The sequence below is a fragment of the Podarcis tiliguerta genome, assembly GCF_965153285.1.
Source record: "Podarcis tiliguerta genome assembly, chromosome: 2".
Taxonomy (NCBI): Eukaryota; Metazoa; Chordata; class Lepidosauria; order Squamata; family Lacertidae; genus Podarcis; species Podarcis tiliguerta.
Window position 1 is genome coordinate 46,674,626 of NC_139535.1, and position 24,475 is coordinate 46,699,100.

The window sequence follows — 24,475 nt, forward strand, 5'->3', positions numbered from 1 at the left end:
AAAGATGTAATTGCCAAATGCAGGAGGCTTTAAAAACAAACTAACATAAAATACTGATCCGTTAGTGTGGTAAATCATTTGCCCGAAAAAGAGAATAGGAAGCAGAGAGAACTAACCGATTTGTCTGTTGCCTTTCCTGTCAAGATCGCCCTTGCCTTGGCTTTGGTTAGCGGGAAGGACTTGATGTATGAATCATACAGGAGTTTGGCAAGGGCCCGCAGGTCAGCAGACTCGGGATTTAGCTGGTCGATATCACTTGAAATCTCCGCCAAGAGCTTCTCCTTCTCAGCCTGTGGCATTCGCCCAAACCGGATAGCTGAAGAAAGGAGAGCAGGGAAAGGAAAATGTTACAACAGGAATGAAGCGCAGCTAACATACAATTGTAAAACTCTTTGCAAATGCTATTTCTATAGGGAAAGTCTTCTTCTACAGCTTTTCAAGATGGATTTTTAAATAAAAAAATGGGGAAAGTGCATTATAAAGAATGGAAACATATTGATAAACCCATAAAATGTGCAGGCCGTGATAGAGCTTCATAGACCAGTTCCTGAGAGCATCTGGGTTTGGCAACCTGAGATCACAAGCCTGCAACAAGTGGTGTGGTTACTAGGAAAATTTAGAGGTATTTTGTTCATTCGACTAGAAGCCTGAATAGAGAGGCTCCAATTCATTTCAAGGGCACGTGCATTCAGCAGTTGGGTGGCCAGGAGACTGGTGTTGCCAGCGCCTCATGATTAGGCTGGCCTTCATCAGAGCTGTCAAACCTCAATACATCAGTACCAATAAACAAATTTAAGCCTCTCTGAATCTTAAGTGTCTCTGAAAATAAGTCTCTTGAAATAAGGGAGGGAAAAGTGGGAGGATGAATTGTGGTCAGGCTGTGGGAGTATGCTAGATTAGACATTTGATAAATGAGGTGTGCACCATTATCTCCCTATACACTGCACAGCAACTTTGCACAGTTTCCAAGAGCCATTTTTATTTATATATTTATTTTTAGTATGTGAGCACTCAACACACCCTTGGTTACATCATGTTGCTGGGTCAGAAGCAGCATTTTCCTCACACCTGGAAAGAGCCTCCGATGGCCCCAAACACAAGGAAAACTTTGATTAGCAGTTTGCTTCAGTGCTTGTCACCGGGGATGGACACTGATTTATTTCCATCATAGTTTGCTTTCAGTGAACCCTGTTCCCAAGAAGGAACACCTCCCGGATCTTCAGCCATTTCAGTCTGGGTACTTTCGGGATCAATTCTTCACACCACCATCAGAACTGAATGGGGCCTAGCAGCTCCACAGGGAGCAGAGGCTCTCTCGGTATAGTGTAAATTTAGACATCTTTCTGAAAATATCCCCTCCCTACGGTTTCTTCCAATAGAAGCCTTTGAATAAATGGCCTACTGATATTTGCTTTGGACTCCAGCATGCAGTATCCTTTCCCCCCTGCGCAGACAGCCTATACATTTCATCAATTGCCAACAACAGTTGCCAGTGAGAAATCATTGTCAAGCTGCCTGACGCTTTGCTGTTGGGAGGAATGCTTTACTGCGTATCCTCAAGCCTCATACATTACCCCAAAGCCTGCATGTGGAAAATCTCAGCATCCAAATAGGTTGATTTTGTTCTTGCTGGGTGAATTTGTACATGCATTATGTCTGTGATCAAAGTGTTGGATTAAAAGACACAGGAAACCAAAATGTAGCCCTTAGTCTATAGACTAGGGGTGGCTAACCCATGGTCTGTGGGCTATGTCTGGACCCAATAGGGTTTTTGAGGTCACCAAGACCTCCAATATTCTGGCTGAATTGTCCCTCAGTGTAGTGCTGCAGAGTGCCCACTGTGGTGTTTTGGGTCATTCACAGCACTCCAAACACTGAGCACCTCTGCCTCAATTTATCCTGCAAAGTCGGCTCTTCTCCCTCTGAAGCACCACCATTGCAAGGAGGTCTTAGTGCTCCGGAAACAGTGAGGAATTGTCAATGTGTGGCTACTTTGGAATGTTTTGCAGTTGCAGCTGTCTGTATTCTACGTATCTTGAAGATCTGTGCGCTTCCCGTCTTAAAAGTGGCGACGGTATTATTTACAGTCTTCATTTCTACCACACATTTCCATGTACTTAGGCTTTATAGTCCTTAATAGAGCAGGCAACTGACAATCCCTGTGTTCCTAAGCTGCCCTGCTGTGTTTGCCTGCAATAAACTCACAGTAAAGCACATTACACCTTTAACAATCTGAGAATTTCCTAGGTAAGTGCTATAAACCTCAAGTGCTGTAGGTCAGCTTAAGTTGCATTGTGTCATATGGCTTCCCTTCTCAAGTCATAGAAAGCAACTGTAGATGATGGACAGGATGTGATAGCTGATGGAAAATCCAGACAATCAGGCTATCACCCTAAAATGGCAAGTTCATGTATGGAAAAATATGGTCAGGTTAAAATTATGTTGTTGTATTCAGCAATATATTCAGGTTCATTAGGAATATGAATAAGAGTTTTGGCACAGTTGAGTTGAAAATTTGTTAGAAATTTCCCGTTGTTTATAAATAGTCATGAATATCATTTATTTTAGTCAATAACTAGTAGTTTCAATGCTATGCTATTTCTGAACACCCAGTGGAATTGATACATTAATCCAGGCTTCCTCAACCTCAGCCCTCCAGAGGTTTTGAGACTACAATTCCCATCATCCCTGACCACTGGTCCTGCTAGCTAGGGATCATGGGAGTTGTAGGCCAAAAACAACTGGAGGGCTGAGGTTGAGGAAGCCTGCGTTAATCCACACAAATGTAGGAAAGTCTGATCTTTTATGATTTTATCATTTTGCTAACTATGTGTGATGTTGTGGTGAGATCTTGCACTGAAAATCTGAGGTAGCACATTTATCAGTATCCTTGTAACACCGAATAGTGAAGTCACAAACAATTTACACAGTGTTTGCTCTTCCTAGCAAAAACATACAATAAATGGGAAGCATGTGAGGAGAAAGTTAACCTGTTGGATAACTAGCTAGCGTATTTATCAGTGAGGGTGGCATTTGTTATTACAAAAGCCACAAGCCTGTAGCTGAAAATGGCAATCCATTGTCAAGTACTGTACTTTCCCTTTTCATGTAACATAAAACTTACTCCAGTATTATTATACTGTGTTTCTTCTTGTCCTTTGACAGCAGCAGCTAAAGTTCTGGTTTAGGGACAAGGATAAGTTAGTTGTACGACAGTGTTTGCATGTCACAGTAATAGTACTTAAAAGTTTACTATGAATGCACAGAAGGCTACCGCTTTGTTCTTGCCCTCTAGCAAACAAGGGAAACACATCATAATCCCTGTTATATACAAACAAGAGATCACAGTTTCTTGTACTGATAATAAACTACCATGCTGAGCCAAGGTTTGCTCTTGGCTTTCCAGTCACAGCCTGCTTGGAGTGAAACAAACCACAATCCCTGGCTCGGACATAACACTAAACCAGGGATTGTGGTTTGTTTTCTTTGCCGGCTAGAGAGGAGGAGAAGGAACATTGGAGTGATCTCTCCATGCAAAGTGGGCCACTACAGGGGAGTGGAGACAGGGTAACTTGAAACAGGGTTGCAGATCCTCCCAGCAGCCACATGACTTGCTTAACAGCTAGCTTTGTCTGGAGTAATATTATACGCCATGGGTTGTAGTCAACTAATGTTTATTAAGAGTAGACTCGTTAAAAATAATTGACCTAAGTTAGAAATGGCCCCTGTTGTCAGTGGGTCTGCCCTGATTAATAGTTAGCTGACTAGTTAAAGGTAAAGGACCCCTGGGCAGTTAGGTCTAGTCGAATTCGACTATGGGATGCAGTGCTCATCTCCGCTTTCAGGCTGAAGGACCTGGCATTTGTCCATAGATAGTTTTTCCGGGTCATGTGGCCAGCATGACAAAACCACTTCTGGTGGAACGGGACACCGTGACGGAAACTCTGTTTACCTTCCCGCCACAGTGGTACCTATTTATCTGCTCACGCTGGTATGCTTTTGAACTGCTGACTACCACCCTTAAGCTCTAGTCTATCCTGACAGTCAATATACTGATCAGGATGGGCTTGTGTTGGCAGTTGTGGTGAGCTGTGAATTCAGCAGCTACACGTCTGTCTTCTTTGGTTCAATGATACATGGGTGTAGACAGCAGAAGGAGGGCAGGCACCAGACTAAACTTCACCAGATGGTAGAACAATGACAATGACATTAACTCTGGATGAGGCAGAAAGCTTATCCTATATTCAAGGGAAACATCAGCACCTAGTTCCCACTCACAATGATGAAGAAACAGCCTAGATCTACAGTCCACGCTGAAAGACAGGGAGCTATAAGACAGCTGCAAGAATTGGTGCAACATACCAAGGAGACGGAGATATAAAACTACTGCCAAATCTTTTAAAGAATTGCTACATTTTTCATTCTGATTCCTAGTATGAAGCATAGGTTTCAGCGGGAGTCACTGTCATTTGGTTTTATCTTTTAAAAGCTTTTCTTAACAAGAGTGGAAGTCTAAGAAGTTCTACAAAAATATTTGCGAAGGTTTTTGTCCTTAAAAAAACAAAGCACAAAATCATATTTGAGAGAATATTTATCATAACAATTTGTTTGTTGGTATTAGCATACCAAATTAAGATTTCCTTTTGGCGTCAGCAAACTGCATTTTATTATGAGAATAACAAAAACCACACTGACTATATTTTCCCAGTCATGCCTGCAATTCTTTTCTCTTTGAATTACATAAGTCTTTATGTTATGACATTCTATTCCTGTTTTCATCTGGCTTTGCCAAGGAAAGTCTCCAGAATCTTCATTATAATTTCTTCTCTCAAGGATTCTGATGTTAGGTATTTTCACATGAATTTATAAAGATAACCTTAAAGAACAGAGAGGATGTATTTTAAACTGTCCTGCGTCAGCACACAAAGTCTTGGCTTGGACCTCACACAACAATAAAGACTAAGCTATCTAAAACTGTGGTCATTAAGGGTGGGAGTAGAAGACCACCATCTTTCCAGATGTTGTCAGTCTCCAACGCCCATTAACTTTAGCTAACTAGGCCAATGGTCAGGGATGATGAGAGTTGTAGTTCAGCAGCATCTGCCCACTGTGAGAACGGAAGATTTTCAACACATAATAGTGGGGGTGGAGGCAGAGAAGATGCTCAAGTCCTTTCCTACCCACCACCTTTCCTACCCACCACTTTTCTACAACTCCCCAAATCAATTTCCCCCCACAGACTTCCATACTCAAATTTACAGCTATATGTGATAGAATTTGAGGCACCAATGACAAATAGTCCACTGCTCATGTAGTATATATTTTTTTATCCAAATGTGTGGTACCTGTGCTGTCCATTTTTTTTAGTAACCTCTATATTGCGGGTGTCATTGTGGACACGGGTGGCACTGTGGGTCAAACCACTGAGCCTAGGACTTGCCGATCAGAAGGTTGGCTGTTCAAATCCCCATGACAGGGTGAGCTTCCATTGCTCGGTCCCTGCTCCTGCCAACCTAGCAGTTTGAAAGCAGGTCAAAGTGCAAGTAGATAAATAGGTACCGCTCCGGTGGGAAGGTAAATGGCGTTTCCGTGTGCTGCTCTGGTTTGCCAGAAGCAGCTTAGTCATTCTGGCCACATGAGCCAGAAGCTGTACGCCGGCTCCCTCAGCCAGTAAAGCGAGATGAGCACCGCAACCCCAGAGTCGGTCACGACTGGACCTAATGGTCGGGGTCCCTTTACCTTTACATTTATATTCCATGTATTATCTTGGAAACAGAAGGATACAACTTATTTCTAAATGTATGCCTGAGATACCATGATGCAATAACAACAGAAAACAGCAGTAGTGTTAAAGATTCTTTAAGGAACTTAAAGAATGATAAATATTGCTTGTGTACAACAGGCACGGCACATAAATAACAGCATATCGCTGACAAATGCAGATCTCAACCAGCTGTTTGGCTTGGTGAGCATGTTTCTTCTTCTTTCTGGAAGGAACTTTGTGCTTGGGCTGCTGTGTGAAGTAGCACTTAATGGTCCTGCTTCAGTTTTTGTGATTGCTGGGTTTCAAACAGAGCTCCAGTAACCACAGTGGGCGTGTATCCTAGGAGCAACACTTCACATCATACACTTCCCTACTCAAAGCTCTATCTGTGGGGTCACATAGAAACTATTCGCCTGTGTGAGTTGGCCCTTGGGCTCTCCTTATTTTCAGCCATACACCTAAGTTTGTACACGTAGCTTGTGGGTACTTCGGGATTCATTACTGTTGCTTGAGGCTCAAATGTCTTCAATGCTGTGTGACGTGCCTTCCATCAGCTTCAGCTGTGGGCCCAGCTACACCCCTATCTGGACAGGGATAACCTAACCTCTGCTGTCTAAGCTCTGGCAACCTCGAGGTTAGATTACTGCAATGTGTTTTACATGGGGCTGCCTTTGAAGATGGTTTGGAAACTGCAGGTGACACAACTTGTTTACACATAAAAATATGTCATAATGCCAAACTACTGGAAGAAGACGACGAAAGCAATATTCTTACCGTTATGTGACATTCCAACTGCAAGGCATTTCTGGAATCTGCAGTACTGACATTTATTTCTGCTTTTCTTATGAATGCGACAGTTGAGATCACACCGATCATAGATTAACTTTAGCCGGATTGTTCTGCGAAAGAAACCCTTCAATGGGCATGAAGGAATGGGGAGAAAATATTAGTTATAAGGAGTCTTCCATTGCTTCCTGCCTTATCTGTAAAAATGAACATCTATCCATTTATTCTGGAGAGACCTGTGCCACAATATGCAAGGGGAAATTATTCATATTACAAACAACAACCCATTGCTCAGAAGTTCAAACAGAAGAGTGCAGTATTTTATAAAATACATTTACTTAAAATAAGGTTGTCTTGGTTTCAATGGATGTTTCCATCAGTGTTTTTTCTCTGGGGGAATGCAGGGGTATGCATACCCCTAAACATTTTGTGAATCTAAGTTTGGCCTCAGTATTTGGCAGTATTTCAATATAAGTAGGACCCCTAAACATTTTTTTTTTAAAGCACTGATTACCATCACAAGCATGCAGGCTTGGAGGTAGCTATGATTAACACAACTACAAGTTACGAACTTGTTACATGTAGGATAGTAGAAAAATATTGACTTTAGGTGTAACAATTGTTTATTTTATTGATTGTAACTTTGCAAAAATAATATCCTAAATAGTAATTTGGAGAAACAAGTTGGGTTAAATTATACCTATTTTTAAAAAAATATTTACAGCGCTGTTTTAAAGAAATGCATTTCTGTCATTTGAAAGACGATGTACGACAAAAAAAAATGTTATAGCTTGAACAGTTTTGGACGTCTTGTGAGAAGTGTGATTTCTGTTTATTTGGAGGCCCTTGACTGTATGAGAGACACTCTCCTATTTCTCTTGAACTCCTACCTGAAGATGCATTTTGTCTCCTTAGAATATTATGATTCAGCTTCCATTTCAACTAGAAATGGAAGGCATTTCAGCTTAGAAATCAGCTTAGAACAGATAAAATATGTGAAAGTTCCATGTCCTGTTCAGTCATCAGAAGCTGTGTGATGACTCGCATCTCAGATCATGGCAAAGGAATAAATGTTTTGAAATGATAGAAAACGTTTTTAAAGGGACAAATTTTACTGAAGACTGCCTACCTTGCAGCCTTCACATGCATGCACTCCGTAATGGAATCCAGACGCTTTGTCTCCGCAAACCCTGCATTCAATCGCCATTAGAGAATTGGAGGTCTCTTCATGAGGTTTATTGTACATCTGCACTTTTTCTGAGAAGTATGGTGGAGAAGGAGGCTCCATCTTGATTTCATCTGAACAAGAGAAAGAGTTTTAAAGGGGAATTAACTGTAATCTTGAAATGTTTGTTAACATAAGCAAAACTGGCAACAGATCTATCTAGTTGCAATTAGCAATCAATAAATTAAATGTACCTATGAACCACCCACATCTAGCAAAGGGCTATCGAGAAGGTATTAGGTCAACAGTCTGAACTATGAGCTGGGAATGTGTGAGGCCAATATCATTTCAGTCATTAACTCAGCGGTGTGCCTTGGACAAACCACTGGCCAGGTCAGGTGTCATAACCAAATCATGGTTTCGCCCTCAGAGTCACACACCCACTTCTTCCTATACCTTCTCCTCTCCACTCCAATTGTAAACATCTTGGCTGACAATTTGTACAGCCTAGATGTACAGCAAAGTATAGCTGCAGTAATCATAGTTTGCTGTGACATGCAACCTGGAAAATTTTTAATTGCCACAAATCATAGTTGGCCTCTAAACCAGAACTAGATATCTCATTCAAACAGTGGTTTCAACTGAGGTAAACATACAGGGTTGAAGGCCTGATCAGAATAAAGACATCCTAGTTATATACATTTATATAAAAATGTAAATAGACTATATACTATGTTTAGTTTAAACAGAAGGGGAGAGCTTTATGTTTCAGATACACTATTGAAAAGGAAAGATCCATAAACCCTTCCCAATGGCTAAAAGGAACCAAACATTTGAAATCTGACATACTCTGGCATTCTTGAAACTTCACGTCATATTTATAGTCAACAGCCATCTGATCAGTTCTTGTGAGAGGAGGAAGGTCTTCATAATGTTGTGAAGAAAGGCTTGAAAAATCAACTGTAGTGAAAGGCTTTATATCAAAGGAATGCGAGTGTTCATCCATCCCAGAGAAGTCCACTGGGCTAATTCCAAAGTTCATGGGCCAAAACGGCATTTCTGTATCAACCATTGTAAACCCTGAAACAAAAGAGAGATGAATGAGAGATTTTTTGGGGTGGGACTACATGAATATAGTTCCTTAATTAAACATGGCCAACATAAAATCAATGTAGTGGGAAAACAGTAGTAGTAAAAAGAAGATGAGCAAAATGGATGCACAGAAAGTAGGGATGGATGGATACATCAATTTCAGTTTCTAATGTTTTCAGTTTTAAAGTCCAGTCTCTGCATTTGCATATCAGAAGTACTCCTGAAAATTCATCAGCGAATTTCTACTAATATACACATATTGGTATGCAGGTTTGCCTAACATATACATTTCTGCAAAGCAATTTCCTCTAATATAGTACGTTAGAATAATAGAATCAGAGTTGGAAGGGATCCTGAGGATCATCTAGTCCAGCCCGCTTGATAGTATTTTCAGTAATATATAGATTTTGATGCATACTTTACTCTAGCATATGCGCTTTTGTTGATGTTACTTGGTAGGTGATCTGCATTGCAAAATTTGAAGACATGCAAATTTCAAAGGATGACTGTTTTTCAGTTTGCATATTGCTTCAGAAAGTGTGGATTAATTAGGTTCCCTTTTGAATGCAAACATAACTAAATTTCTTCCCCACCCCTAACAGATAAATAGATGAAATCAAAATAGAAAGTCCATGTTCCAAAGAGAGATACTTTGGCACGCGCACGCATGCATGCACACACACAAACAAACAAACAACAGATGACCATGCCAGATGCGTAATGGCTTTTGAAACTACCTACATTTGCAAAGGCAAGTTTACCACGCAGCTTGGGTAAGAGAGCACTGTTTAAGAAACAAGTCAAAAGCATACATAGGACATAATAAGCAGTTGTTCTTTGGATCCCAGCCAACATTTGTGCCCTGAAAATTGCCAATCCACAGCTAACCAAAAACAGAGAACATAGCAAGGCCAAAACACAACTTCGGTTTTCGCAAGCTCAAAAAGTAAGAGGCATAGAAACCCTGAGGGAAACTTGATGCATCATTCCATTGAATAAAATGTGAGTATCTGAGTGATATATTGCTGTTCTTTAAAAACAAAATGTACTTTTGCAAAAAGTCCATGCCTCAAAATAGGACTGGTTAGGAGAACTTATTTTTATTATCTCTGGTTTTTATTCTGACTTGGATGGTTTTAATTTATCTGCTGTATAATATCTTTTTTAACTCTGGTAGCAGGGCTGGAAATCCCCCTTCCCCTGCCTGCCTGAGACAGTGATGAGGCACCTCATCACAGAATACCATGCTGGGCTAGATGAGCAAATACTCTGTCTCAGTATAAGGCTGCCTCATATGTTTCACTACTGGCATGATAAAAGACTCATATTTTTTCTAGCCACCTAGCAAGAGAATCTCCAAATTGACACAGTAAATCTGGAAGAATACCAAACCTTGATGAAAAATAAAATAAAATAATCAGGGAATTGCAAAAGGAAATGGTTACACTGCGTCCTACTTAACAATAATAAAAGCAAGCATTTATATAGTGAAGGTGTGGAGAAACTTTGGTCCTCCGGAAGCTTCTGAACTACAGTCATACCTCAGGTTGCGAACATGATCTACGTAGGAGGCACGTTCGCAACCCGCAGCGTTCGCAACCTGCAGCGCCGCATCTGCGCATATGCGTGATGCGATTCGGCGCTTCTGCGCATAACGTCATTTTGCGTTTCTGCGCATGTGCAAGTGCTGAAACCCGGAAGTAACCCATTCCGGTACTTCCGGGTTCGGTGCGGTCCGCAACCTGAAGCGTTCACAACCAGAGGTATGACTGTATTGCAATTCAGATACATCAGGAGGCTCAACAGTTCCCCACACCTGATATAGTGCATTTCAAGCACATTTACCACGCAATCCTTACTATCTCTACTTAGACATAAGTCCTACTGAATTCACTGGGGCTTACTTCCACATCAGTGGGGTTAGAATGGCAGCTTAAGTACTTCTTCTCAGGAACGCTTACAAGAAGTCTGCAATGTAGTCCAGAATAAATATACAGTGGTCCCTTAGGTTTAAGTACTTAATTCGTTCCGGAGGTCCGTACTTAACCTGAAACTGTTCTTAACCTGAAGCACCACTTTAGCTAATGGGGCCTCCTGCTGCTGCTGCTGCTGCGCCGCCAGAGCATGATTTCTGTTCTCATCCTGAAGCAAAGTTCTTAACCTGAAGCACTATTTCTGGGTTAGTGGAGTCTGCAACCTGAAGCGTATGTAACCTGAAGCGTATGTAACCTGAGGTACCACTGTATAACATTGAAAAGGGTCCAGGCTGAGACCACCTAGATGGTTTTCTGAACATAACACTTTACCACTGTAACACCATTATCATTATTAAATGCATATACATCCCTTCATCAAAAGATCTCCGGGCGGTTTACAGAATAAAATGCAAGATAAAACACAGGTAAATAATTAAACCAAAACAACAAAACAATAACACCCCACTCCTCACAGAAACATTTAAAAGGCTGCAGAATATTAATCAGCCTAGTTGAAGAGGAACGCTTTTGCCTGGCGCCTAAAACTATGAAGACCCCAGGCAAACCTCCCTGGCAGGGTTGCCAACTTGAATAAAATATCAGGGGACCCAGGAAAGCCCCACCTCACATAATCAATCACACATACCAATTGAATGGCAATACCCATCAACATCAGGGGCCCGCCCCCTCAAATATTTTATTGGGGGGGGGCAAGGGATCTCAACCCCTAGGAGTTGGGTCCTATGCTCCCTGGGGTTGTGGTGGTAGTTTCCCCCTCCCATAGAGGCTACTCATATAGGCTACTGCTTAAATCGAACAACCTATCCATACCTGGTGCCTTCCAGATGTTGCTGTCAGCCCCAGCTATCATGGATAATGTCTAGGGATGAGGTGAGTTGGAGCCCATCTGGAGGGCACCAGCCTGGGGGAAGCTGAATTAGAACCACAAAATACCCAAGATTAGAACTAATCTTGTAAAAAAAGAGTAAAAGAAGTAAAAAAGAGAGGCTTACTTAGCTTGAGTATTTCATTTGAACTTGGGACCTGTTGGCATGTGTGGACTTTACACCTTTATGTAATAAAAACCTGTCTGACTCTGTTTACTTTGAACCAGCTAACACCACTATGTCTTTTTCTAAGCGGCTTTTGGCGAGAAAGACAGCAATATTTTATCATCTATAACGTTATAAGAATAAGGAGGAGAGGCTTGTGTCAACTTTTAACTTCCTCTGTGACATATGCAAACATTTCACAGTAGCTGGTGCCACTGCTAAGGCAGCAGATGTCCTCTGTGACCTGGGTGAGTCTGGGCATGCCTTTCAGTTTGCAATCCTAAGCATATGACTTTGGAAATAAACTCCCCTGAAACCAATGGGATTTTCTTCTGAGTAAACATGTCTAGGAGAAAGTTGGAAAAATACTGTTGTTTTGCTTTTAAAAAGCGATTACAACACACTTTATTCGGGTAAAAGTACTGAATGTATAGGTCAGGCAAACTTGGCCCTCCAGATGTTTTGGGACTACAACTCCCATCATCCCTAGCTAACAGGACCAGTGGTCAGGGATGATGGGAGCTGTAGTCTCAAAACATCTGGAGGGCTGAGTTTGCCTATGCCTGGTATAGGTTATACTTTTGAGTCAAAAGTTTTGACTGGTGGTACTCTTGTTCAGCAAAGATAGCTTGACTAATTGTAGAACATTCTAAAGCAAAACTGGAGTAGGAGCTCAAAGAAGCAGGAGGGGTGAAAGGATTCCTTGCAAAGTAGTAACTTAAAGTGATTTTACAGCCACTCCCCATCTCTTTAGAGCCTAGAAATTATGTAGTTCCATGAAGCGGACTTCTTTAGCTGAGAATTTTCAATATCTTCACAAAACTCCTTGAGGAAAAGCCATGAAATAAAGTCAGTTTAACTTTGTGGGAAGATGGGGATGGAAGCCTGTGAGCTGCACTGCCACCTTGTCCACAAACATCAAAGCACTACTGTTTGATTTACTGCATCCCAGAAGCCATCCATGTTGGGATCCGTCATCTGCTGCTCCATCACAACCACACTTTTCTTCTCGTCCATTGCAAGAGTCCCATATTGATGCAACACAGCTTGTCCAAATGCCACAGAGATTTGCCATTGTGGTCAGGTGTTTGCTTGAAGTAGGACATTTATGGAATCTTGAGGTAAGACATTCACTCACTCACTCACTCACTCACTCACCCACCCATAAGCATTTCTAAACTTCTTAATCACACAAAGGAGGAATCAGTTCAAGAGCCCTTCTTTGCCCTTAACTCTACTTCACTGGGAGCACGTTGGTGGGTGGAACCATTGCTGCTGGCCCCCCAGATCTCAATCAGTTCAAAATATAGCTACTGTCTAAAATTAATTGTTGACTGGGACTTTAAGCTATAGGTTTAACATTCTCAGACCACAATCTGAGAAACAAACAATTATCTGTGATGATGGATGGAAAGTAATCTGGACCACCACATCCTTTTGGCCACGTTTCAAGTATTCAGTGAGAAAATTCTGTCCGATACCAAAATTATGGCCAAAGGTTTGCAGCCTCCTTGTGCCAGAAAATGCAATGCAGTAGAAATGAGTACAGCTAGTCAAGCAGTCCAGTGTCATTAAACATGATGGCACTATGGCACAGTAGGTAGCTGCAATAGTGCAAACGAACTAAGGTGTCAATAATACAGACACATATCAGAAAAAAATCTGGAAATTATCTAGAAATAAAATTAGAATGTGTATTTATTTAAAATGTATAATATACTTGGAACGTGGACTATATCATAATGGGATCATCTAGGTGCCTGCAGCAATTATATGACTAGAAATTACTGCAAGTAATTTACTGAGCACAGCATTATATCAAAATAAAAAGGAACACCTTGTTCTTTGAAAACACTGCAGGCTTTATTCAGCAATGCACTAAAGCAACACTTATTATGCTTGCTAATCATCCAAAAGCCTATATGGAAATAGATGAAGGAACATCAAAACTAGTAGCTGGCTAGATAAAATGTAACAAATGATTAACACAATGTAGAAATGGAGACTTAACTGGAGATATAGATAATGGGTGTGAAAAACTAATTTCTTCCGAAAAGTTTCAGGCACCTGGTTCTCTAAAAATTAGATGCCACCCAATATTTTTAAACAATTATTTGGCTCCATACAGGATTAGAACTTAAATAAACAACAATAATAATACTGGCTCCTGAAATTGCAGTCCTGGTTTCTAATAATCTGAAGGGTCTTTTCCCCCTCCAACTGCCAAAGGGTAATAGAAATTGTCTTGCAAAAGTATTCAGTCACTGAATGTACAGAGACAGTTTAAGATGAGCACACACCCTAAAATTTCCATAAACCACTTAGAGGTTTTATAAACAGCTTACAATCAATTTTCCTACATTCAGGCGGTATGTAAATGTTGTTAAATAAGTGAAGAATGAAGAAAAACAGATACGTAGTAAACAACAAAATTCTTAGCGGTTTATAGGGATGAGCATAGTAACAGAGAAGCAGTTAAAAGTGTTCTATAGGAACAATTAATATTTGCACACATACACAAAAACCTAATGAAGATATTTGACATTTGCTTGGATGAGTTGTCAGCTTTCATCCCCAGTGTTGTTTCTAATATTATAGTTCACATAGAATTTCTAGTGTCCTGAATTGTAGGATTAGGATCAGGGCATACTGGCCATGAACTTTTAAAGTTCTCTCACAAGGAGCTTTAGGAGGGGGAAAAGACACACTTTCCCCTTCACAACAGTTTGCATTGTGACGTCTATATATTTGTTGTGAATTAGCCTGATCAAATTCACTTGTTGTGAATTAGCCTAGGAAAAAGGTGATTTATAAATATATTAAATAAATAAAATAATCATGCCTAAGAAATCACTATGGTACCAACCTATCCACCCCTCGCTCAATCCCTGTTCACAAATTACCCTATAAACCATGCTTACTCTCTGTTAACCTGAATGGCTTGCTGCACTGCATTCTAGACATTTCCTCCCAACAAACAGATGAAAATACTGTACAGAATGTTGTCCCTAGACCTGTTACAAAGAAGCAGACACAACATCCTGATTTAATACTTGTTTTTACAAAACCAGTAAAGGAAAAGTTACAAAAAGGAAATCCCTAAAAGTTACAAAAAGGAAATTCCTAGAGATACAACTAGGCAAAAAGAGAGAAAAAAATAATAAGGAAGGGTATATGGTTTTATGTTGATTTTTATTATGACAATGACATACAAACTGGTTTTTAAAAACCATTTGATCAGCACCAGGAAGGCCATGGTGACATAAGGGATAGCCCTGGGGATGGTGAATCGGGAGAGAGGCTGAATCTGGCTTTCCGCTTCACATCTGTGCTAGCTGCAGGCCAGTACTGTGCTAGTTTCCATTTTGCAGTGCTAGTAGCAGACAGCCTATGCACATATCTGCCCTTACACACAGCAGGCCAATAGCATGCTGCAAATATATTTACTATCTTCATAGACTCAAAATTCATATAGTAAAGTTAATACCATGTTATAGTAATGTAAATATCATGTAATTGTCATTTGGTCAGAATATAGAATGTATGTATGTATGTATGTATGTATGTATGTATGTATTTAAAATCAGCTTGGAAAACAGGGCATTGTATACTCCTTTCAGTTCCACCAGCTAGCATGGACTATTACGTATGCATAGTCTGCCTTGTGCTGTGTTGTTGTTTAAGTCTGGTCAACCTGTTTTGCACCGTTTCTCCCTGACTTTCTTCCTATCCATTGCTGTTTTGCTGTGCTGCTGCGGAGTCAGCAGAGGGAGCATAAGCAGTGAACTCAGAACACATCTGACCCCATTCAGTTATGCCCTTAAACAGGAAAAGGAGTTCACCGTCAAAGTTCACTAAAGATCAAATTGCAGGTAGCAATCAAAATTAACAGTATAAAAGTGACAAGTGAATTTTAATGGGTTTTTTTGCAGTACTTCCTTCATCTTAATTATAATAGATTCATATGACACAACTCATGTGCGTGTTTATAGTTCTGCAGATCCCCACCATGTTTACCCGGAAGAAAGTCCCATTGATTGACTTATGCTTCACTCTGAGACCTTGACATTAAAAGCATAGCCTATATTAATCAGTAGGCTTAGCATTCCACTGCAAGTCCCTGACTACAATCTTCAGCCATCCTCTTACCTGTTGTACTTTTGAAGTACAAGTAGCGATGAGCCATATGTAGCACAGTGCCTTTTCTGCGTTAGTTGGCTAAATATTTTCCCCCCTCTGTCAACTTGACATTGCCTTCTGAAAACCTTGTCCTGGAACTGGGTGTTAGTGAGTGCATGTTTATCTGTTTTGGACTAAATAATTGTTCTGTTTCTCCAACAGCCCTGGGCCTGTACAGGACTGGTGGGTTGTGTTTGGCTTGATGGATCACACTCACAAATTAAGGATGCTTGACCTAAAGGACTGGCAAAACACTATTTACTAAAAATATTTTTGGGGGAAGAAACAGCACATGGGTTTTTAACCTGCCCGTTTCATTAATAGCTCATTAACAGCATGGGAAGGACCATCATGCAGTAGTACAGCACATAGTTTAACTGCACATAGTAGTGGCTGGCAGAGTACGGCTTCATAATGTGGAGGTCGCTGCTGACAACCAAGAGGGGTGAAGTGGCAGGGAGGTTGGTGTGGTGTGGGCACAGTGGCGGAGCCAATCCAATGCGGCTACACTGAGCCAACCTCCCTGCCACCTCTCCCTTTCCCCTCCCCTCTCTCTCGGTTGCTCGCATCATATGTAAAAAAAGAAACACCACTTTCTTGGGTTGATAACCTACTGACCTTTATCTTGTCTGACCACAATTTCAGTTTCTTAGCCATAATTCAGCCCACAACCAACTCCAAGCACCTTTTCAGCACTTTGAAAGTTACATGTGCCCCCCCAATAGAAAGAAGAGAGGGAGAGGGCATCTTTTACAGATCAAAATATCCAGCTCATCCTGTCCATTACTTGGCACAGATCATCCACCACAGGAACCAAACAGAAGGGAGGTTGAAATGTGTCTACAAGATTGTCCGAAAACATTTGGAGAACAGTCACCACCAGTTTGATCACATTGTTCACAAGATAGAGATTTGCCACTGAGCAGAAACTGGAAAGATGCTGGGTCCTGGAAAGCCCTTTTCAGAAGAGGCCTCACAATAGCCTTCTTTTACTACCGGAAGATACAGGTTGAAGCCATGAAAAGCCATTTTGCCCAGCAAAGGGGAGAAACAAATCAGAGACCACTGATGCGCCTTTAAAGTCTAATGTATCCTTTGTTTTGGGGCAGTCTTGGATTAGAGTTCCTTACTTTTGAAGTTTTGATCAGGCCCCAGGCTGGACCAGATGACCAACTATGGGAATATTGCAGCAATCGACCCTAAACTGACTGCATACCATCCAAATGATAACGTCCTGTTTTTCAGCTCTTCAGCAACCTCACAGACAGTTTAAGAGGAAAATTTGTCCCAGAATTTACATATTGCAAAGATAAGCGCAAGATTTGCCAGATAAGCGCAAGATTTGCCAGTCAGGTCATTCAAGTCCTAACTAGTACTCCCTACACACAGCCAACACATTCGTTTACTTTTGAAATAGATGGAGGTCTTTCTTTTCTTTGCAGTCAACATGGAAATCTCTTTTCAGCCAAGGTATGTTTTATATATATATATATGCTTTAAAAGGAAACATGCGTAAGAACATATCATTTTGATCTGACCAGCTGCATTATCACGAAAGTTAATCACGTGTGAGACAGAACTGAATCAGTAAAAGAAGCTTCGTCAGAGAAACAAGCACACATTTGAAGGGAGACAAAATGCTCACTTATTAATTTTACAAAGCAATTCCAAACATTACATGCAGCTGAACACATTTTTTTTAAAGAAACACATTAACTTCATCTGTTTATTTACTTTATTGGTATCCTGCTCTTCTTTCAAGAAGTTCAGGGGCAGCATATACAGGGGAATCGCAGTTTATATCCCCATAAGCACCTTTGAAGCAAATTAGGTTCAAATCTACCCAATGGACTTCACTGGTGTAAATTTTATAGTAACTCATGATGTCATCCTAGTCATTATTGCTTGGGTAGTAAGTCTCACTGAACTTTGTGGATTCTGCTATGGGTGTACATTATACAGTGATTTGGCATTCTGCTCCTTACTTTAGAATTCTTTGATATCAAAACAATTCTTGCATTTTCTACAAGTTTACAAGGGCTCAAAAAGTTCAAATAATGCACAATGGTCCAAATTCTGTATTTTGGAGAGAGGAGGTTAAGAGAAAATACATACTTCAACTCAGAGGTAGGCAGCTTGAAATCCTATGTATTTTGCTAAGACTGAACTCCTATAACACTTAAGCTCAATGGAACTTACTTCTGAGCAGACATGTATGGGATTGCACTATTATGTTGCTTTAAAATATGTGGAATTTGGATGCTTTGAGCATGTACTGGATGGGTGGTCAGAGATGTAAAAATCTGCTTATCACTCACCTAAGATCAGTTTGTTTTCAAGAAATAAAATGCTATTACTTACAGTTCAGCATCTGGAAAAGCAAGGTGATAAAAGGAAAACAACCCCACTGCCAAAAGCTTCTTACAGTGCAATCCTATCCTTATCTACTCAGAAGTAAGTCCCACAGAATTCAATGTCCTTCTCCCAAGTGACTCTGCAATCCTTACTCCATTTTCCCATTAGTATGCATAGGATTACAGCCTTAAAGATATATTCCATTTGAACGTTCTGTTTAAATACAACTGCTAATTAGTAAATCTTAAAACTGGCCTACACTTTTTAAAAACATAGTTAATTCCAAGCATGTGTTACTAAATATAAGATTTCCATAGCACTAAAGTATCTGGGTTCAATCACACGATCTCCACACTACGGTATAAACGTCGTTAAACCATGCTTGCAAATAGTCACCACTTAGTTGCCTCAAGCAAACAAGAATTGCCTTGAGGTAACTAGCGCGGCAATTTTTGTAAACCTCAAGAGAAGGAAGTTCTTTTATTGCCTTTTAGGCTGGCTGACTATTTATATTGTGTTTTACAGCAAATTTGCTTATTTTGATTTTGTTATAGAATTTAAATGACCATTACCCACTTTGGGAACATGAATGATGAAGAGATGTAAATAAACATAACAAACAAACAAACAAACAAACAGGACTAATTTAGATTGCAGCCCTATACTCATTTACACGGGAGTAAGTACTATTGAGGGATGCGGGTGGCGTTGTGGGTTAAACCACAGAGCCTAGGACTTGCCGATCAGAAGGTCGGCAGTTCAAATCCCTGTGACGGGGTGAGCTCCTGTTGCTCAGTCCCTGCTCCTGCCAACCTAGCAGTTCGAAAGCACACCAGTGCAAGTAGATAAATAGGTACCGCTCTGGCGGGAAGGTAAACAGCGTTTCTGTGCGCTGCTCTGGTTCACCAGAAGTGGCTTAGTCATGCTGGCCACATGACCTGGAAGCTGTACGCCGGCTCCCTCGGCCAATAAAGCGAAATGAGCGCTGTAACCCCAGAGTCGGCCACGACAGGACCTAATGGTCAGGGGTCCCTTTACCTTTACCTTTAAGTGCTATTGAACTCAACAGGGATTATTTCCACGCAGACAGGATTGTATTGGACAGTATGTGTGGGCAGGCAAACAAGTAAAAGTGTTTGTTTTACTGATTTTGTAATTCTGTGTTAAACTTTATGGACTTTTTTTTACAATGGACATGTTTTGGCCTGCATGTCTCTTATAAGTACAGCACAGATGTCAAAGTATCCTACAGTCATTGTAATACTTTTGTTAGCTACTCAGTCTACATGCAAGGGAAATAATTTGAGATAATTAATATTAAGTACTACTCCACCAGTTCTAAATACACCAGCTGAACTCCTGATGAAACACGCTTAGGGTTGCGCTGCAAATCATTTCAATATCCTTATCTTTATTTGAAGATTGGCCCCATTCAGTTTTAAGAGAACTGGCTTCCACATAAGTAGCTCAGGAATTTGGTGTGGTAAACTCAACTCAATAATTAACAAGTTTAAAGATTTTATTTGTTTATGATGGCACAACAGCAGCCTTTATGACTTTACTTTAGGCTATAATTGGCTTGTGGCTACTCAAGAAGATCACAAGTTACCCATCATGCCTACTTAGGGCCGAACTAAATTAGGTAATACAGATCTCTGACCAGATCTCCCAGGTCTATTAAAATTTGGCTAATAGCAGGTGTGCAAGTTAGATCTGGAAAAATGCTATAGCTATGCTAGTGTTAAAGTTCCAGGTGCCTGCATCTCCAGACATACAGAATTTTTTTTAATCCCCAAGAAATAGTTGTTTCACACATTACATATCAGCAAACATTTGTCTGACACTGAACGTACGCTTCCAAGGAAGCTCTGGCTAAACCTAGCTCCCTGACAATTGTACAAGTATAATGCACATATTTTCACAATGCCTGTTTTGTCACATTCACCATTTGACATATTAGATACATTGAAAACATTTTTGTGTATGCCTAAAAACATAATGTGTAAAGAAGCCAAAAGTCAAATTTCAAGTCCTAATATGTACTCTTTGGAGCAAAGCCATACTATGATCAGCTAAGTTTTAATGTAGGCCCAAACTTGTGGCAGCCATATTTGTTGTCTGTGTGCTGCCCACACACGTGGAGTGCCTAATTCTAACATCAGTGAGACTGCACAGGTGGGGAGAGGTGATCTTGCATTTCAAGCATCTCTCACTCAGCTTGGCTTAGTGCCAATGTCAAAGGGGAAGGGGAAGAGTGGAGTTTAACAGTATGTCTTACTTATTTTTTTTTTAAAGTATTTCCCTTGAAATTGTGCCATTAATGTGTCATTAATGTGCCAGAAGGAGACCTAGTTCCATATTTAGTAGCTTGACACAATTAGTTCCTGATCTTTGCCAGCTGGAGCAAAGGTTTTCGCTAAGAGGTCAGTTTTTATGATTACAAAACTCATACCAGCTAGCCGAATCATGGCAGAGTGGGAAGGATCAAATGTGTGGGCTCTCGCAGAAGAGATCACAACCACTCTGCTCTTCTGCTGACCTAAGTCATGCTTTGGCTTAGCATGACTTTCAAACCTGGGCTCATGGTTTAGCTCTCCTAGATAAACCACAAGCTGGAAGCCATATGACAAGCCTTGGTTGCATCTTGTGGGTTGTCTGAAGAGAGCTAAACCACAAAGTTCATCCTACTGTGTTTCATAAGATTTATTCTTTAGGATTTATTCTCATTAGCATTTCACCTGAAGTATACTTTTGGGAAGTCATCTATTTTTCTTTATTCATGTTTCCATAAACTGAAGATCTGCTTTTCTAATGAGTATACCTTTACCTTAGAAGAACTCAGATAAATGGGTTTATTTCACAGGTAAGAGTGCTAAAGCAGAATTAATAACTTTTCATTTCTATTATTTAAATATGCCAATTGCATATTAGAGATGTCCAAACTGAAAATATTGCTGCACCATGGAACAGTACTTTAGGGTTCTTAACACTGTTTCAGAAATATCTATGATACTAAGTTTATGTGGTTAACTTGTATACATTAGTTTAATGTCTGCTAAAACTAAAGCTACAGTACTGCAAAGCAACTGAGAAAGAGTAAAAAAGGGCATTAATTTTCACTGGGGAGCTGGGTTTCTGATAATATGAGCAATATTTCCTATGTCACCTTCATCTTTTTGATTGACTCTTCTCAATTTCTGTGTGTCTAATTCCAGCTTCTCCCCTTTTGTGAAACCATCCCTGAATGTATCATTCTGAACTGGCATCTACCCAACACCTGTCAGCTTTCACCCAGAAGTCCATGAGGAACCTGTACAACTGACATGAAAGCTTGTGCTAGCAGAGTGCATAGAAGGATAAGACTTCCCCTTAACAAGCCTTTATTTTCTCACCTGCACAATCTCAAGAAAAACAAACTAGCCACTTTTTGTTGATGAACCAAAGCCATTTCATGCAACTGCACTTTTGAACCAAACAAATCCCTTGTTACAAATGCCAACTTGTATTAACATGCACATGGGCAGAAATCACCTTGTGTTTATTGTACCTTGTTTGCATATGTGGGAGAGGGAGAGAGATTCATCTACTTCCACTGCGGTGAGTCTAAACTAAAATGATGTTGCTCTTGTGTAACAGAGTGAAAATGAGAGAGTTCCAAGACATTCAGTATAGCACAAACTTCCATGGACAAACTTCATCAAATGAATAGTTTTAACCTCAGTTGGTAGCTATATACACAAATGGGTGTAGATAAAGCACTCCACTAACTGTGAATGCATAAGCACTGAGGATCATAGAATTGTTGGAAGAGACCACAAAAGTCATCTAGCTGAATCCCTGCAATGCAATAATCTTTCCCCCCAAATGAGAGATTTGAACTCACAACCCTGAGATTAAGAGTCTCTTGTTCTACCGTCTCAGCTTAAAATGGGAACTCTCGAAGCTTTGCAAATTCTATACTAATGTCGAACCAGGTGTAATTTAGCTCCTTTTCTAAGAAGAATTACAATATTTCTCTCTTTCTTTAATTCAGGGCATGCAATTAAGCTCAGTTTTGCATTATATATGCAGGTTTTAACATCATGATTCTATACTAATGTCGAACCAGGTGTAATTTAGCTCCTTTTCTAAGAAGAATTACAATATTTCTCTCTTTCTTTAATTCAGGGCATGCAATTAAGCTCAGTTTTGCATTATATATGCAGGTTTTAACATCATGATTAAATCAGGGGGAGATCAATGTTTCCCACTTGTAGAAGAACTAACTACTTGTGACACAGATCACTCTGCCTGCTACCACCTGCCATTCAAACATTCTTACATTTTTATCTTACCCTTCCTCCAAAGATCTCAGAATGACACACAGAACCTTCCACCCTCACAGCATCCTTGTGAAGATGGTTAGGCGGAGAGATGATCACAGGTGAATTTCATGTCTCATTGTGGATTTAAACCCAGGCTTCTCTGAATTCGACACTCTACTGAGTAAATCAGCACCCACCCACCCCCAATTTGGTTTAGATGTTATGACTTCTTTTTAGTCATTTGGTTTATTTTCTCCATTGGAAATTATAGGCTTGAAGTCGTTATTGTGTTATATATCTTGTTTTATGACTGTGCTTTAACTGCATTATATCATTGTGAGCCACCCCCAAAGCCATGTTATTGGGGTGGTCCTGTATAAATTTAGTAAGTGAAGCCTGTAACGGATTAGGAAGCTGTTCCTGAGATACTTATTTGTAGGTTTGCAAAAATGTAGAAAGGCTATAGTGCAAGCCACTATGCAGTCTATAGTGTACTGCCCTGCTCACAATCATGCAGGTTTTCTGTTTGTGGACTATAGACACCTGGCTGGTCACTGTGGTAAAGAGGAAACCAGACTAGATGGAGCCATGGCATGATCCAGCCAATAGGGATCTTCTTATGCTCTTAATGTGTTAAAAAGTTTTATAACAAATTGTAGTCCCCTCCCCAAATGTAGTGTTGTATTTTACTAACAAGATGATGTTTCTTGTGAACTGCTTTGTGCACAGCCTACTGTGGAAAAAGTGACGCATATTATTTATTTATTCTTAATTCATTATCAATAAAATTAAATTCATGATTAACTGCTGAAAGATTTAGGTTTTGATCAAAACCGTCACTGACTTCTCAACAGGCAGAGCTGATTGTACCTAAACATCCTTTGCTTTCTAAAGCTTCCTGTGGTGTAATTTTGGCTGCAAATCCTGTTCTTCCTTAGTGGTAATTCTGTATTTGTAATTGTAGCACAACTGGATGAAGCCTTGGATGACAATCCAAGTTGATTGGTCATGTGAGCTTGCTCTTCAGCCACGCTAAAAAATATAACAGTGAGGTAGATATTTCTGTTAGGAATTATTTAATGAAGTCTATACACTGGAAATTTAACATTGGGGAATGGGATTTCAAAATATTGTCATGTACAGGGAAAATCTTCTTAAAGGATGATATAATAAAGAGACTTGAAGATTTCAACCTATGCATATTTCAGGATGTAAACGCATGGCTTTTGAACTTAAAGGTTATATGTTCTGCTACCAAGACACTGAGTCATCTCCTTGCCCAGAATTCTTACAAAATATGCAAAGGGCAAAAGTCCATGTATTTTCTTTGAAAAGCACAAAAGGAGGAAGTCTCTGTTTCTGTGCCCTTTTTGTCTAACATGCCGAAAGTCAAGGCTTTGGAGGAGTAGGATCAGTAATTTGAATGGAGCTTGGTTTTTTTTAACATAAATTATACTGTAACACCTGCTTAGTATAAGTAAGGAAGGAAGGAAGAAAAAGGGTAGAATTTAGTTCCATGTACATATTATTTTGTGGTTTCCCACTTAAAGCTGAAACATCTCATTTTGACACGTGTCAGTTTTGTTTAACAAGTTTTGTAGTATATACTTTAAGCAGCACAGACACAGAGTATTTTGAGAATGCCGCAAAGCACACTTCTGTAAGGCATTTATTCCATATGAACTTTTACACTGGGACAGGTCCACTGCTTCTGTGTGAAACTCAAAATTGTTCACCTCAGCCTGCTTTGGGAAGCATACAAAGTAAGCTGCTCATGGAGGGGAGGTGTTGATGTAGTATTT

General features: G+C 40.1%; 1 protein-coding gene across 4 annotated transcripts in view; it reads right to left on the reverse strand.

Moving 5' to 3' along the window:
- PPARG (peroxisome proliferator activated receptor gamma) overlaps window positions 1-24,475 on the reverse strand; it is a 61,362-nt gene that overhangs the window by 15,416 nt on the left and 21,471 nt on the right. For 3 of the 4 annotated variants that reach the window (XM_083429185.1, XM_083429186.1, XM_083429187.1), the window contains 4 exons: window positions 8,565-8,795; window positions 7,680-7,849; window positions 6,539-6,677; window positions 117-316 (listed from right to left, as the gene is read on the reverse strand). In XM_083429185.1, the coding sequence (XP_083285311.1) occupies window positions 117-316; window positions 6,539-6,677; window positions 7,680-7,849; window positions 8,565-8,787 (732 nt within the window). In that variant the 5' untranslated portion in view covers window positions 8,788-8,795. Of the gene's footprint in view, window positions 1-116; window positions 317-6,538; window positions 6,678-7,679; window positions 7,850-8,564; window positions 8,796-12,777; window positions 13,358-24,475 lie in introns of those variants that run through there. The other variant, XM_083429184.1, reaches the window with a different exon arrangement.